Source organism: Ursus maritimus, assembly GCF_017311325.1.
Source record: "Ursus maritimus isolate PB19 chromosome X unlocalized genomic scaffold, ASM1731132v1 scaffold_X1, whole genome shotgun sequence".
Lineage (NCBI taxonomy): Eukaryota > Metazoa > Chordata > Mammalia > Carnivora > Ursidae > Ursus > Ursus maritimus.
Genome location: NW_024423319.1, coordinates 7,514,542 through 7,532,103, shown reverse-complemented (window position 1 = coordinate 7,532,103; position 17,562 = coordinate 7,514,542). Strand labels below are relative to the sequence as shown.

The window sequence follows — 17,562 nt, the reverse complement described above, 5'->3', positions numbered from 1 at the left end:
TAATCTCTGTTTCTTGGATGTAAACACCCTAAAAGATCAAATTCTAGGGAAAAAAATGGTATGAATAGATATATTGCCTCAGTTTGAAGAACCCATAATAAGATTAGTACGGGGTAAGGAAACTCGGCAGGCTTAACATTCTGTTAATACCAGTGACGCTGCAAGTGTGTTAAAGGTATATCGCTAATAGTGCAAATCCTGTTTGCAGCAAAACTAAAGTGAGACAGATCTTCTCCCTGGATTGCAGAATCATGGCTGCTTCAGGTGCGAACACAACTGCTCAGAGAAAGATCCTTTGTTGATCTGTTCATCTCAGAGTCAAGAACTAAACGGTGCCTGTGAGAAGAGACAAAGGGACGATCGGCGAATCCATCCTTCATTCTTTGATTTGTCTCTTTAACTGTCTCGGGGTTTCCCATCCTTGAGTGTTGTAGGGGCATCTGATAAACCCCAGATGGTTTAGAAGCACACAGAATCCTGCTTTATATTTTCATCTTGTCTAGCTGCCGGCATGTGATTAAGTGACCTTTTTGCCATAGCAGCAGTTATACTGAGGAAGATGAACTTTCCCTTCCACATGTGGGAGAAATGTTTTCCCTCCACATAGAGACTATCAGCCGAGCGCCTGGCATTGTTTCCAGTTGTCAAGAAATCATTGGCCTTTTTCCTGTGAAGAAGAGTCAGTTCGTTGCCTAGTATCGAACAGAAAAAAAGAAAAGTAAATACAGCATGATATTTCTGTAGAGCAGTAAATTAGAAATGGTATGAGTATATGTGAATATGACTGTGAAGTTTCAAACTGGGGTAGATCTGGCTGCAAGCTCAAGTTTGAAAGCTTTTTTTCAGAAGTGAATTTGAGCTCCTGTAGTTACATCCAGGAAATACGAGCCATTACGAAGGCTGGGAATTGAGGGTAAGGCCAAAAAAAAGGGTCTGGAAATGTAATTGTAATTGGGGAGGCCAAACGACAGAGGTTAAGCCCTGGGAAATGGAAAGGCAAATCGATGTCTGAGAATTCCTGGGCCTGTGGCAGGTCTCTTGCTGGAGCCTGGCCATCACCGAGCACCGTTCAGCTCTCATACCCTCCCCATGGACCTGTGTTGAGGGAGGCTGCAGGAGGGTTGAACTGGAGCCAACAGGGTGTAAAGGAGACCCTCTGAGAGCATATGCCCCCCTCAAACTTTTGAATCCTATAAAATCTTGATAATCTGGCACACCCCAAAGCTGGCACTGTGGCAAACCTGGCAATGAACTTGCAACTAAAAATGCAAGATCTCAGTTAGGCCTGCTCACTCTGGTGGTTAAAAACAAACCTGGATAAGGACCACGAGGGTAAGAATTTTGCCCTAATCGCTGTATCAACAGTGCTTAGAACATAGTGACTGTTCAACCAATGTTGTCTGTAAAAATAAGGCAATCTTTATTAAAAACAACAAACAGAAAACCTGGCTTTGATGGCCCTTAAAAGAAATAGTCTTCAAATTCATAGGATAATGTGAATACCTACAATGTGCCAGACAATTTACCTATATTAACTCTAGTCCTGGCAAGGACCTTGCAAGGTTATATTTTTCCTAGCATACGGAGAAGCCAAAGGAATATTGCAGTGGACACCAGTATCCTGGCTATCTGTATTCTACAATTAGCATTGTACTGTATTTGTATTATCACACGAATTTATCTACCCATCAATTCATCAACCAAGGTGAAGCTTTTAATCCTTATTTTTTTTAAGACTTTATTTATTTGACACGGAGAGAGAGAGCACAAGCAGGGGGAACGGCAGGCAGAGGGAGAAGCAGCAGGGAGCCCGACATGGGGCTCAACCCCAGGACCCCAAGATTACAACCCAAGCCGAAGTCACATGCCCAACCAACTGAGCCACCCAGGCGCCCCTTTAATCCTTATTTTGTAAGTGAAGGCTCAGCCAGGTAGGGCAGCTGGCCTAAGGTCACTGAGCTCGTAAGTAACAGAGCTGGAATTTGGACTCAGGACTATCTGGCTCCAGAACCCACACTCACTCCACCACACTGCAGGGACTCTTGTGATCACCGTGTTGCAACATCAGTTAAAGCAAGTAAACTAAAGAGTGGGTTGAAACTGACCGGATGGTTGAAGTTACTAGTTACGAATATTGACACCAAAGGAACAGCCCAGGAAGGGCCTTTCATTCCAGAATTACAATTTGTAAAAAGCAGACTCATGCAGGGGTGTGGATCTATATGTTCCAGAGCATACCTTAAAGAGGACAAATCATTAGAGGGGATTTTTGTTGTGCTTGTTTTTAAGAAAGCAAGTTTCACGGTGTGCCGTAGGCCCAGTACAGATTCAACTCCCGTGTATCACCAATTGTGTGTTTTCACAACATCGTACTGAAGTTAAACATGAGAAAACAGAGCCGCAAGGCTAGATCAAATTTCATATACTTTGTTTAATAAGGCAGGGAAATATGCAATACGTTTCAGAAAGATTTCCATAGAAAAGATCGACACAGGTCTTTCAACAGGGAAAAATTAATAATAAGCCCTCCTTAAAGTTTACTACCCTCATTTCCAGCCAGTATAGTAACCTGTTAGACCCCATGCAACAAGATTTAGATAAACATAGTCTCTTAGGTTTAGTACTTGACAATCTTAAAGAGTCAACATCAAAGCCTCAGTTACTTAAAAATTTTAATGACATAATTCTAAAAATCTCCGACTGAGATTTCTGGAGATAAAGAAAATATGATAGAAGTATGTCTGTTTGTATCTCCACTCTTGCAGTATTGCTTACAACAAGCCTGCCTGGGCTGCTCGTTAGGAGAAAAATTAGATTCTAAATATTGTACACAGTACTTTGATTAAGAAGAGCTCACCGATGGACCAACAAGTATTTCTCAAGAATCTCCTGTGGAGACTGCACCCCATTGCTGGTGTGTGTGTTGTGAGAGCTGCATTCAGTTATCCATTCAACACATATGTATTGGGGGCTTGCTATGCTCTAGGTACTGTTCTAGAAGCGGGGTGTAGAAATATAGGATTCCTTCCTTCAGGGAGTTCACAGTCACAGTAACACAGACTGTCAGAGCTAGAAAGAATCTTAGAGAGTCTATAGACCACCTTCCCCAGCTGGAAGTTAAGGAGGCTGTGGGTTCAGAGATATTAAGCTACTGACCCAGGGTCACAATGCTCAGAGTAGCAGAACAAGAATTAGAAACCAGCTCTTTGGACTGCTAGTCCTATGTTCCTTCCATTATTCCAGTCTATCTGGGAAGACAGGATACTCCCGCAAGAAACAACTTCAGAACAATAGCAGACAAAAAGCTGCTAACAAACCATATGGTATTAACCATAAGTTTAACGGGAGTTAAAGGAGGACTGGAGACATCCAACAGAGCTTAAATCTTCTGAGTAATGACATGCAATTTATTTATGGCAGGGGGAGACTTGCTATGCTTCTGACATGTTGTAAGGATGAATGAGATGAAGGCATTCCAAGGAAGCAGTGCTTCCCTCTGGATCTTATCATCTTGCGCTAAGAAGATATGTTGTGGTACACAGGCTAGCACCTCCTTCATTTACAACAGAAAACACGATATAAAATTGGAGGGGAGGGGGATCATTGGTAAAATAAACCATGAAAGCTGCAGAGTTCAACTTCTGTTTTGCAATTTACACCAAGATCTGCTGGAGACACAAAATCTCCCAAAAACCATATTTAGTCTCTTCTGAGTATTGCTGAATAAAAGTGAGCCAAAGAAGAAGAATGTTCCTATGGGGACATTTTTGTAGGAGCAACCTTTTAGTTAGAAATTTACCTTCAGATGGGCTACATGTTATCAGAAAGTTTTTACGTGTTGTGATTTTAATAGGAGCTCTCCATAAGTAGGGAAGGCGGGAATTTATTTTTGTAAGGAAAAGCATCACAGGGCTTTATCTGAAAAATATTTACCAAGTGCCTGCCATGGCACTGGGCACATCCTAGGGCAATGCCTCTCAGGCTGTAGTAAAGGATTAGTTTATTTTATATTATTTTTATTTTATATCTGACATGTACAAATACTTGGGGGAAACTACAATAAAAGTGAATGACTAGAAAAACTGAGAAATAAAACCAAAATACAAGACTGTTTTTAAACAATTATGAGATTCAACAGCGGGGCCAACTCATCATGGGCTTACATGTGGCTGCGGTATCAAAACGCTATACAATTTTCTAAAGGCTCAGTCTCCCTTTTTGTACTTAAATTTGGCACAGACCTGTAGCAAACAGTGCAGGGGCCAGCACAGGTACACAGACCACACTTTGAGCAGCATTGTACTAGAGGAAATAGAGAGAGAAGCATAATGAGAACCCATGCTCATCTAAAGCTTACAAGTCATGGCTTGTAAAGCTTACAACACCTCCAGGTGTTGGTACAGCAAATATGGCAGACGCTGGGCTTAGTGGGTAGGCTATAGAATGGTTCGGTACTACTCTCCCCTTCCTTTGGCTGCAGGCCCCCCCCCCCCCCACTGCTGCTCAGGAACACACTTCCTCAGGGATAGCCTTTATGATAACTATAGAGTTAGGGGTGGGGTGGGGATGGCCTTTTCTTGAAAGATGCTACTTTTGAAAATCCCCGAGACTTAGAACTGTGGATGGGATTTGGGAAGTGGGATGGGAGAGGTGGTTGAGAAAGCATGAATTGCTCTCTGTGGTGGTGGCTGTTGATTTTCCTCCCCCAAACTGCTGGGAATTCAGGGAGCTCTGAGGATGAGAAAGGACCCTGATGGAAGGAAACAACGTGAGAGGTCAACTGTTGGAGATCCTCTGTTGACCTACTGGAGACCTAGGCTCCAGATCATAAAGACCCAGATTAAAAAAACATAGTAAAATCACTCACAGGTTCTACACGCCATACGACAAGTAAATATATGATATTACCTGAACACACTGTGTTTTTGGGGCCACAATAATTCAAAGCAAAACAAAGGATGTTTTTGCCACTTGGCGCATAAAAAACCAGCCTTTAGATTTAATGCTAGCATAGTCTCAACCACCAAACTACAAACCCCTTAAGTTGTTTAGAAAACCAAATATCCTATGCAGGAGACAAAATGTTAGATATAGATAGATACACACACTATATCTGCCCAATCAAAAAAAATCAATGGACTAGGGGTAGGAAGAAATATGTTAGGGATCTAGATCAATACCCTTCATACAAACAAAGACAGAACAGAATAAATTTTTATTTGTAGTAATCAACATGATGCCACAAATACAAATTCCAATAGTTTTTTTTTTCAAGTCTTGGACTCTAGTCTACAAGAACCTCAGTATATTTTGTGGATTTAGTGAGGGCCAAGCATAGTCCCCAGTCTGAAGAGAGACTATCCATCCACAACTCATAATGCAAGCATCTCAGCCGGCCCTATTAATTTTCCATACACACGGAGCCAAACTCTGCCTAGGATTATTATGCAATTTTCAAAATGGCTTTAAGTCTTTCAACTTACAAAGTTACCATTTACATTGCACCGGCCTCCTGGCTGGGATGAATGAATGAACACTCTTTCCCAAAGGACCATAATTCATTCTCTGATCATAGCTTATACATTTGGGAGAATTGGGATCAGTGTGCCTGGCGCCTCCCCTCCTCTCCGCCCCACAAAGGAGTCATACACTGCAAGAGAAGGGGAGACAAAGTGGCTGTGTGCCATAGAGTGCAGAGGTGTGGCTAGGGAGGTGTTGACTGTGAGTAGCAGCGGTCCAACATATAAGCAACTGTCTACATGATGTGATTTCAGGTGCACCAAAAAGGCCTCATTGCCCCTCAGTTTAAACACTCCCTTCCCACTGGCGAATGCCTGGAATTCCACAGTTTGGAGAGCTCTGTTCCTTTGGTTTAAAGCTTTGATCCCTGTTAAAATACCCGTACCCCTGGGTGGGCAGCCCCATTATATGCTATCATCCAGATAGACTGTAGGCAGATGAGTCTGAAAGTTTCTTCTCTGAAAGCCAGTTTTGAGGGCAGGGTGAAGAGGAGAAGGCACTGTGCACCTGAGGGGGGGTGGAGAGAGGAGGGCATCATCTGGGGGGGGGGGGCAAAGGGAACCGGGCCCAAGACAAACCATGCGTGCGTGTGTGGCCGTGTGCACGGCTGTGTGTGAGCCCCTCCCATGGCGGCAGCTGCTGAACACCCTTTCTTAACTCTCTCCCAGAACCCTTGATTTATGCTGCTTTTGGAGCCATGGAACTAGACTCTCCTCCCAGCTACAGCAAGATAATAGCTGCTGGCTACAGCTGGGAATTCTCGAATTCTTTCAAACTGGAGACTAGGAACGAAAGGTGAAGAAAAGTTCTTCTGAGGTCCGAAGAGGAAAATGGGGCCCAACGGTGTCATCTAAATGCTTCCAATGGGGCCTGAAAGCACAGAACCATGAACTGTAGAAAGTGAACACTGGCTCAATCAGCACATCCTTTTGTGTTTCACGACTGATTGTTTCTCTTTGTCTCTTCCAGCTGAAGAGTAAGAATGAGTCATTGGCCTGACTCCTAACACGAGGAAGGGAGCCTTGGAGGGTAAGATGGTTGTTTATGTAAAAGAGAAAAAAGAAAACCCAATCTTAATTCATAGTCACTCATCTGGGCAGTGGAGAGTACAGAACGGAACAGATTTCAGACTTCGGGAAAGGAAGTGGCTGTTTGTCAGTGAAACTCCGTGTCACTGGATCGGCAGATGGCACCGGATCGATCGCAGTTCCTGACCAAAAGCCTCTTGTTCCCCGGGGTCTGTTCCAGTGCCTGAAATTCCACTGCCGGAGTCATCGCTTGGGGGCTGGAAGGCCAGAAATCCTTGAGAGGCCCTTTATAAAAATGGAACCACTTCTTAAGCCTAGGGGCTCTTATTCACTCCTCCCTTAGGTTGGCTTAAAGCCTTGAAGAAGCTGCTTGGAGGAAGAGCAGATGCTTTGAGGCCAAAGACCGATTTCTCCAAACCTCAGGGCCGGTTTGCCTATGAGCCAGCCCCAATCCTGGATCATTCACATAGCACCCCACAAGTTTTGCCGTATCGTCATATTCCCAATACTCTTTCATGTTTTTCTTCCAGCCGGCTCACGTTTTTATTGAAAGCAATTTGTGCCAGCGCTGTGTGCTTAGCTTTGTCCTAACGCCGTAGTGGGTTAGGTGCACTACTCATGTATATATTTTTCTAATCCACATTAAAATAAATATTGATTAAAATAAAACCCAAAAAGCTTCACTGGCCCACCTATCACCAGGGATTCACACACTTTTCTTTGGGAAGTACTGCCCCGGCTGATACGGAGCATAACACATAAACAAGTTTATATTAAAAATAGGTCTCAGTCCCTCATTTCAAGGTACTCAATACCCAGTAGTTGAAAACAACTGTTGCCTTTGTAGTTACTTGCATGAGCTCTGGAAGATCATGAATTTATGGGAGGTCATGTCTTCCTCTGCAAGGTCATGAAATTCAATCAATGCTTGCCTTCCAATCTGCCCTTTGGTCACAGGGCTCCACAGGTGGAACATATCAAACTCACCAGCCAAATTATGACTCTTAATTGGTGTTTCTTTTAAAGTGGATATGTCATTTGTCAAATGTTCAATGCAGGCGCAGGCCTAGCCCCAGGCAAAATTATGAAGTAGGAGAAGAATGCCAGATACATAGGCGGCACTCAAATGTTTGTTGAAAAAAGAATGAATGAGCCCTCCGTCCTTGACTCCTCTCCCATCCCCCACATCCACCAGGTCACTAAGCCTTTTTCAATCTCCTCCCAAATACCACTGCTAGTTTCCCCCCCCCCTTCCACATCTCCTCTGCCCTGGGCCTTTATCGCTTCTGGTCTGGATGATTTTCACAGCATTTTAGCTTGTTTCCAATCCTCTTTCTTCTCCAAGCCATTCTCCACAATCCACAAAGTTGGCTGGAGAGATCTTTTCCTCAGGCAAATGTGATCATGTCACCCTTCTGCTTAGCATTCCCTTAAGCGGATCCCCAGGCTCCTTGGCCTGGCTTCCAGACTGCATCACCTGGCCCTTGTTCGCTCACTTCGCTCACCCTGGCCTCGCGAGCTCTTCTGACCCATTCCCCGCCCCCACCCAGCCTGAGCGGTTACTTGTACTTCCCACCCTCCAATGGGGCCCTGCAGGCTCTCTCCCTGTTCCGTCTCTGTGTCTCTGTTCGTGCTGCTTCTTTTCCCCTGGCCCCCTCCTCGCTGTCTTCTTTTCTGACCTCAACTCCTACTGGCCTTGTAAGCCTGAGTTTAGGGCACCGTCTCTTCTGGGAAGCTTTCTCCGACCTACTCTCTCACCCCTTAGAACACTGCCCTTGCTTCTCTCTTATCACTGACCATGTGCTGTGTTAACATTTTCTGTTTGGTTGTTTTTCCCCATTAGACTTGTAGCTCTTTGAAGTTAGGTACCAAGGGTTAATCTTTGGATCCCCATTGTCTGTTTGCATCGCACGTGTCTGGTGCATAGTAGGAGTTCAGATCTTTGTTACAGAATGAATGAATGAATGAATGAGCGAGCTCCTCAGCAGCCTACCTTTCCTCTACCTCGTTTCTCAGCCCACAAGTTCTGGCATATGACCTCCTCTTCCCTGGCCTGGCACTCCCTGGAAAATTCGTGGTGTGGAGGCTCTCCCTTTTCTTTCCTTATCAAAACCTACTTTTACCTAAATCAGAAACAACACAATCAGATGATAAACTAATCCACACTGAGGTGTTAAATCATATCATTATACGAGTACTTTTTGAGTTCCTAGGACGAGCAAGGCACCATGCTAAGAGGCATGTTGGCGGGGGGAGTCACAGAGAAGAATAAGAGAGTTAAAGATCCCTACCTAGGAGCACGTAGGTAATGACTAAATGCATTCCTCCTTTGAGAGGTATTTCATTTTCAAAGAACTGGATTTCTAATGGAGAAATTTAGGCAGGAGAGGTGGGGATTTGGGTCTAGGAGACAGTTCAAACAGCCTTCTACTCCATCTACGAAACAGGCAAGCTCTGGCTCGATGAATCTGCTGTGTCCAATGATTTTCTAATGAGTTAGGCTGGCGTTAAGCCCCAGGTTATTTTGTTGTCACCAGTTATGCTTTGCTTCATGAGGGGTCACCGGGGGCTATCTTGCAGGAGACAGATTCTTTTAACATCCTGGGATCGGGTGCTTTCTCTGACTTTGTGTGGCTCTTTGGAATCAAACGTAGCAAATCCCACGGGCTTGTAGACTTTTTAGGTACAGGAGTCGAAGATGAGGCAGGCTGTGAACCTCCCCCCCCCCCCGCAACGGCGGTCCCCAGCTGCCCCCGAATGGGACTATTCGTGGGTTGGGTTTGCAAACCCGCCGGGGCTGCTGCGTTGGGAAAACGGCTCAAGGGAAGCCCCTCGGAGAGCAGGAAGAGGAGGTGGATTTTGTGCGGGGGAGGAAGACCTCGGGTGGCTCCGGTGGCCAGGGGCGAGCTGCACCAGGCTAGAAGGAGGCCTGTGGCCAAGCGGAGAGGGGCCCCGAGGCCAGGGAGCCCTCACGCACCCCGAGGAAGGATGGAGAGGTTGCAAAAATCCTAAAGGGAAAAGCCCTGCCGGCTGTAGGCCAATGAGCGGCGGGAAGGAGGAGTGAGGCTGGGGAACTTCTCCCAGAGCCAGTCAGAGGGGACGGCTGCTGGGAAGCCAATCAGCGCGCCGGAGCCCGCAGCCCCTCTGCAGTAGTTATGCCAGAGCGCCCTGGGTAGAGCGGCGGCGAGCGGGCAGCTGGGCTGGGCCGCCAGGAGCCACCGCACGCGCTCGGCGCCCTCCTCCCCGCCGCTCCCGCCAGGTCCCCGAGCAGCCGTGCCCCAGCCAACCCCGCAGCCCTGCGCCCCGCACCCGCAGGCTCGCCGCCGCTCGGCGGCCGCCGCCCCCTGGCCGCGCGCTTGGCCTCGCCCCGCCCCACCCGGTCCCCCGTCGCCCCGCCCCGCCCGCCGGCCCCGCCCCGCCCGAGCCGCCGAGCAGTTCCCGCCCTCGCCCCGCGCCCAGGTAGCTGCGAGGAAACTTTTGCCGCGGCTGGGTAGCGGCACGTCTCCCGCTCCTCAGGGCCGCTGCCAGCCTCGCCGAGTCTCGGGACCGCTCTCGCCCCCGCTGCCACTCTCCCGCGCTCTCCTCCCTGCCCGCGAAGCAGGATGGCGGGGACCGTGCGCACCGCGTGCTTGGTGGTGGCGATGCTGCTCAGCTTGGACTGCCCGGGACAGGCGCAGCCCCCGCCGCCGCCGCCGGACGCCACCTGTCACCAGGTCCGCTCCTTCTTCCAGAGACTGCAGCCCGGACTCAAGTGGGTGCCCGAAACCCCCGTGCCAGGTGAGGAGGCGTCCCCGCGCGCGTTCCCCGCGCCTGGCGGGGAGCCGGGGGCGCGTGGCGACCGTACCCCGGGCGCGCTGGCCTCGTGGGGCCGCGGTGGCACCTGGGAGTGGTCCTGCACCCGGGGCCCGGCCAGGTCTACCGGGGGAGGGCGGAGGGGTGAGTGTGAACCGTGTCCGCATCTCCCGGGCTCGCTTTACTGTCAGGGAAGGTGCGGGTAGGAAGCACGGCCGGGAGGGCCTTCTCACGGGCGCCCATTTTTTTGGGGAGGGCGGGAAGGTGGGAGCTGCTTCCCCGGGCCTCGGTAAACTGGCGCCCCACGGCCGAGCCTGTGCCTCGAGCATTTGCCACCCTCGCTTGCACGAACGTGCCAGCGTTTCAGCCGGATCTGGACCGTGGCTACGGCCATTCTCTCCCCAACCTGACCCCCACGCCCTCTTTTTCGCAGCCTGGGTTCCCGGGGTTCGCGGGCCCAAGTGCAGGCAAAGTTGGGGACAGATCTCCGAATCCGCAGTGGCAGGTAGAGTACACGCTGGGGGAAACTTTTGAGTAGGAGGGTCCCCAAGATGAGGAAGACCGAACCTTTCCCTTCAAAACAGCGTCCCTTATCTAGGTTGGCAAAATCGCTTCGAAAACGGTGCTGCTGGCCGGGGAGCAGGAGTCCAAAGATGATTTAACTCCTCCCCTTCTCAAATTCATCTGCCTTCTTGACAGGCTGGACCCTGAAGGGGAGATGATTTTAGGTGGAGGAAAGTTTCCGAACGCCTGCCTTTTGTTCTGCACAATCAGATCGTGTTGTAAGGGCATATTTTAACCTTAGCTAAGGGTTGCCGCTGTCAACAGATGAATATTGATGGCCCTGTGTGATTGACTGTCCCGCGGTTGGACTCCTAAAAGCCTGCCTTAGAATCCAATTAGGACAAGTTGCTACACTGACAATGCGGGCAAGAAGAGTTGGTCTGAAACAGGTTAATTTATCAGAGGTGCGCGCTGCAGAAGCGGCCGGTGGTGTTTGCAAAACCCTGAGACGTCCGTGGCCTTCGGGGTCTCTTCCCAGCCCTTGCCTCTAGCGAGGCGCGCGTCCCGCGCTTCGGAGGGATCGGGGAGCAGCCCTCGTCAAAACTTGGCTCGTGGCTCTCAACAAGTCAGAGAGGCGGGCCTGATGGTTGGACCAAGTTGCGAGTGCGATGCGCGCCCTGTGGGCGCTGCCAGCGAGCGTTCACTAGCAGGAGGTTACCTAGGCAGCCAGCGCGCCCTCAGCCCTCAGCCCTCAGCCTTTTCTTTAGGTAGATGAAAAGAGCCGAGCGAGCCTGCTGTTTGGTTGCAAAGGTAATTGGTCACCCCTTTTGGCGACTGAAATGCATTTGCGCATATGTTAAATATTGCGTTGCAGGATTTCGCTCTATGGGAGGGGAGAACTACCTCTTCCACTGCTCTGTGTTAATAACGTACCACGTGGGCGTGTGCGGGAGCTGTAAGGGGCAACCTATGAATCAGTTCCACAGAGCTGGAACAACAGGCGAAATCTCTCTCCCCTCGAAGTGCCGTGGTAATTAGATTGCTCAGGCCAGAGAACACGCTTCTGTTGATAATGTAAAAATTGGTCCTCACAGGATGAGTCCCCGCAAGATGAATGCTTCCAGGGTTGGGGTTGGGGCCACTTTTGGCTGATTCGAAGCCTGGGAGTAAAGGTTGTGCTTAAAAGAAGAAAAAGACCAGAAGGAACACATTGATACTCATTTAGCAACCCCCTCCCTCTACACACACTCGTGCTGGCGCTGGCCCTCCCTCCTCCTCCCCAGCTCTCTGGCTGCCTGCCTCTTTGCAGCATCTGTATACAAGAGTTGGGAGGGCCCACACACTGTGTGTAAGAGATTTGGCCTGGGCTCTCGCCCTGCGAGCTCCCTTGCTCCCTGCCTAAGGATGGCCATGCTGTAGAGAACAGGAATTCCTAATGGGGATTTTTCTTTTTCCTCCAGTATTTCCCAAACTCTGTGGGCAAAATCACTTTCCAAGGGTCTTCATATACACCCAACTTCCCTACTTCACTTCTAGTTAACAAACGTGTGCGGTGGCCAGCACCTTCTAGGTGGCGGACAGGCACCGTTCTGACTCGTGCTGGAGTAAAGCCAAACTTCAAATATGGTGACACCCAGGCAGCTACCATATATCCTGAATTTTCCGGGGGCTGCACAGATTTCCAGCACTCTTGTCTTGCCGTGAAAACCATGTGTCCCAAATTTCCCTTGGGCAACTCTGGTCACTGTAGAATTGGAAACATGGTGAAAATCCTAATGTCCACGAGTGGAAAGAGCTCATCAGTATTTCAGAGAAGAGACGATAATGGCCGACTAAATACAATGGCAAGTGCATCATTTCAAAGTGAATAAATGTGTCATTTGCTGCTGTCGTTCAGTGGTTGGAAATTGAAAGAGAGCTGCAAATTATTTGATAGTTACGAGCCATCAAGATGACCACTTGACTTTTTTTTCCCCCATCTATATTTTAAGCCATGTGCATTTTGCCCATGTCACTGTATTAACTGCTAATTAAAGCTCTCTTTGTCCCAGATAAAATGAGATTTGGTCACAGTAAGGAGAAATCCTCAAGAATGTCCTGTCTCACTTAGGGGGACCATTTGGGATTGACTGCTAACTTTGGCCATTAGCTGAATTGGGTTAGAGTGGATAAGGTACATTTCTTATGCTAATATGGATGAGACTAAATGGCATTTGAAATCAGCCAGCCTAAAAAATAAATCACTGGTGCTGACGGGCTACACCAGACTTCCACAAAGCTGATCGAAAGCCTTACAATCTCATGTTCCCATTTCTTTTAGAGCGTTCAAAGGCATGGGATAGCAATTCTAAATAGCATGTCCCCCAAATCCATAGATCTTTTCATACCCCCCTCTCTCTCTCTTTTTAAGGATTTGTAACTTGGAAAGCACCACAGATGGAAACCAGGCACACAGAGTTAGCATTTGGCAGAAAAATCCATATAACTGACTTTCAGTGTAGCTCTTTTGCCCTTATTTAATTTAGAAAAATTCAGAAAAAAGCCAATGAGCTCATAAGTCTGGATGTTTATTTTGTTTTGCTTAACCTACCCACAGGCGCAATCAAGAATGGATACAATTTTAGGCAAGGAAAGTGAGCTAGTAATCAGACAATGATGTTTCCAATTGTCTCAAGGGAATGTTACAGAAGTCTGAAAAAAAAAATTCCTCTAAACAAAAATCAAGTGTAATTCACTTTATGAATGCCATACACCGCTTTTGTGGGGGGTGGCGGTGAAGGGGACGGCTGGGAATGAGAAAATCAAACAAACCGTGGTAGTGTTTCAACTCCCCAAAGATTGAGGGATCTTGCCTTAGAGCGGGCCCTGGAAAGCGCAGGAACCCATCCCAAAGGCCAAACTCCCATATGGGTCAAAGGCAACCCTGAAGAGCCAAGCCCGACTTGGAGTTTCTCAAAATAGATGAAACACCATAAAAATAAAAATCCGCGCCCCTGCCACAAAGTGGGAGTTTGGTTATTTGTTGTCGTTGTTGTTTTCAAGCGTGAGAACCTGCGGCCGTGTCTGGGTTGCCCGCTGCGGCTCCCCAATTAGTTCGAAGCAGCTAGCGCCCCTGACGTCGGGGGGGGGGAGAACAAGCCCCGGGGTGTGCATGTGGAAGGACTTACTGTCCCCCGAGACCGCACTTGACGTGCGGGCGAGCAGGTGATGTGTTCGCGCCCTGACAAAAGTCGCATTATTGCACAGTTCGGAGGCCTCCTCGGAGGCCGGTGCGCCTCGATGGCGGAGGCCAGCCCTGACGGGTGGTACCGGGCTGGCCTCGGAGGGCAGCGTGCGGCCGCTGGAGGAGCTGGCTGGCGGGCGCTGGACGGCCAGGCCCCGCGCGACGTGCGTGCGGGAGGTGCCGAGGGGAGGAAGACACAGCCCCTTTTGTCAAGGCGCTCACAGTCTAGTGGGGGAGCCTACGAGTAAACAGGCTTCTCAGGAAACTTGTAGGATTAAATAGGGTGAAAAGGGCTAGAAAATACCTCCAGGAAATTGGCTGAAACGGTCACAATAGCCAGCCTGGGCAAGGGAAAAGCACTGAAGAGATGAAGTGGGAGATAGGGCGGTCGCTCTTATTAGGCCGCCATCTTAAAGAGAGTTTTCCTAATTCTTGGGGCAAATTCCACGCAGGCGTTAGGAGATGCATGCATGAGATGATCCCGATGGATGCTGGATGACACAGATGGCGTCGGTTTTGCAATTTTTTTTTCCTTACGGGCTGGTAGATTGCATCCAATATTTTGATGCAATATTTTTGAGCGTTCTGCTACTTTGATCTTCGGAGTTGCAATGTTTGCTGTTCGCTGTAGCCTAGAAAAAGGCTGCTTATTACCAACCTGGGAAGAAAGAGGCCTGGGTCTGTCTGCTATGAGGCAAGACAGAAAATATGTTTTCTCCTTAAATGGCAGCTATCAATGACCACGCCAACTTTAGTGTTTGATGCATATACAAAAGCATGGGTCTTAAGAGGTATCTTATTACTCATTTCTAAGAAAATTGAAGATAATCACTTATAACTTGTGCACACGATACATCATTTGGAAAGAATTTCACTAGGGATCATATTGCTCAACTGAAAAGTTCTGGCATGCTGAATTTGTACATTTTTGTGAATGCTTCCTTTACTCTGATCTCTCGCTTTTTTCTGCATATGGTTATTTGTATGTTTTAGATTAGAAGCTTCTTAAAGGGAAAGCACTGCAGTTGGTGCAGTTGAGCACAATACCAAGAGCACCATAGCACGCTTAGTCAATTATTGACGATAATAGAATTTCTAGATCATGACGTATTCTCTATGAACTCTCAGATACTTTCCTAAGCTCTGCGTCATCTTACTTATTTTAAAAGCCTAAGTCCAGTTTGTTCGGATACACCGTTGGGGTAGGTGGACAAACTTTTTAGGCTACATATTATTTTGCCTGGAGCCAGATTCAGTCTTTCCTCTGTTAGCTGGTGACTCTTACCATCAGGAAGGGCTTATTAATGTTGAGTACCCACAGAACAAATGGAAATTAGCAACATTGTTATGATTGGCATAGTATCATCACAGACCATTATTATAGCACATAAATTGTAAAGACCTCTCTTACATCAAACTCTCTTTGATTTAATGTCAGCTAGACCTTTCTCACTGACGTTGACATTGCTGTATTTGGGAATCGAGCTATAACACATGCACGGACCTGTTGAAGTACCTCACACGTTTCTGTAGCCTGGGATCAGAATTTGTGCTCGGGCTAAATTCAAGAGACCATACCAGGAGCCAACATCTATTCAGCCCTAGCCAAGCTTGCAAAGGGGTTTGATGTTTTGGGTAATCTAGGGTCTAATGGAAGGTGTGGGCAGGACCCCCCCCTCATCTGCCCATATTTAGCAAATCGTCTGGCTTGAAACAGGATCCCCAGCGCTCCATTAAGAAATGAGCATCAGAGAATAGAATCCAAATCATGGGCCCCAGACTGGCTTTAGAGACAGCATAAGGTAATGGGAATTTACCTTCCGAGATAGAATGACAGGGAGAATGCGAGTCAGAAAGCGAGGTGAAGGTGGGCATACCAGCAGAGAAAATGTGCATTTTGAAATGCTGCGTGTGCGGAGAAAACCCTCACTGGAGCACAGTAGTCTCACTTGAAAACCTTGTTGAATATACAAAGTAAAGGAGATTTAGTTCTGTACTTCAGAGTAGGCCAATTAAACCTCAATTGTCCGAGTGCTAATTATTAGAAATACTTGTCCGCCATTTTTAAACAAAAATGAATCCAGATTGATTACCAAGAAAGGCATGTCCACTTTTGCCTCTCTTTGTGTGTAGTTGGGTAAAGCCTTATTTGAGAGTTGTATTTTTCCTCATGAGTAAAAAGGAGTCAATGTTAGGACCAAATGCATTGCTAGTGTTCCAAACAGTTAATTACTTCCAGTAGCCGAAATTGTATTTATATGCTAGATTAGTAAATCTACTAAGCTCTTTGAAGTATACTTAATAGGCTTATATTGATAAATAATTGATAGGAAGGGAGATAAAATACAAGTGAAAGTGGCAATAAGTAGGGACAGGGAAGTTAAAGTCATTATAAAAGAAACCTCCACTTGCTGTATTCTAGCCATCCACCTGAAAGTTGAATGATGAGCATTTCTCAGAAGTGAGGATTTTGAGAATATCCTGTTTTTCAGAATTTCCATGATGTGGCATGCATTTCTTTTATACATCCAGAATAAGGCAGGATTCTAGACTATAATTTTTTTTTAAAGATTTTATTTATTTATTTGACAGAGATAGAGACAGCCAGCGAGAGAGGGAACACAAGCAGGGGGAGTGGGAGAGGAAGAAGCAGGCTCCCAGCGGAGGAGCCCGATGTGGGGCTCGATCCCAGAACGCCGGGATCACGCCCTGAGCCGAAGGCAGACGCTTAACCGCTGTGCCACCCAGGCGCCCCTCTAGACTATAATTTTAATCAGCCTTTTCGAGTCTGCCTTTTGGAAATAAGTTTATGACTGGAAAATTAGAAATCCTGAGTATGGCATCTTTAAAGTATGGGTTCCCAGCCATCTATATCTAGACCGTGATCTTCATCTTTGTATCTGCTGTGTCTAGTGAAGAGCATAGTACAAATCATAGGTGCTCAATAAATACTTGTAGACCACATGAATGATTGGAAGTAGAAATGTATTAGCAACGTAAAATTTCTATAAAGCCAATATTTAAGTAGTTGATTCACTTTTACTAATATATTAAGGTTTCTAAAAAAGCAGCTCCTTTTTCAGGTCAAAAATCCATTTGTTGTCTATAGGTAAGTGACAAAGGACTGGTTTAATTCATGCGGCTGTACTATAATTTCCCGAAAGAAGTAGACTAGCCAAATCTTTCCAAGAGGTAAGTGTTCCATGCTCGTTTACAAGGCTATTCTAAGAAGTTTATAGATGAATTAAATATATCGCATATACATAAATGCGTTTATTTACTTTACAGATCTGTGGCATTTAGGTTTCAAAAATAAAGTTTTTCTTTGGTGTTTGGTGTTTCTTACCTATAACATGAAGCTTCATAAATGTACATTTAAAAGGACATAATCCAAAGTGGATATTCAGCCATGGAAATTTTATTGGAGTAGGATAAAGGGCCTCCTGAGAGGGCTCTTAATTTCTGTATGCACTGGGGCAAGCTTTTAAAGTCAGC

The 17,562-nt window shown here is 47.1% G+C and overlaps 1 protein-coding gene across 1 annotated transcript in view; it reads left to right on the top strand.

Annotated features, from left to right (window-relative positions):
* Nucleotides 1-10,008: 10,008 nt before the first annotated feature.
* Nucleotides 10,009-17,562, top strand: part of GPC3 (glypican 3) — a 417,949-nt gene continuing 410,395 nt past the window's right edge. The window contains exon 1 of the mRNA XM_040627476.1: nt 10,009-10,325. Within this exon, the coding sequence (XP_040483410.1) occupies nt 10,151-10,325 (175 nt within the window). The 5' untranslated portion in view covers nt 10,009-10,150. The remainder of the gene's footprint in view (nt 10,326-17,562) is intronic.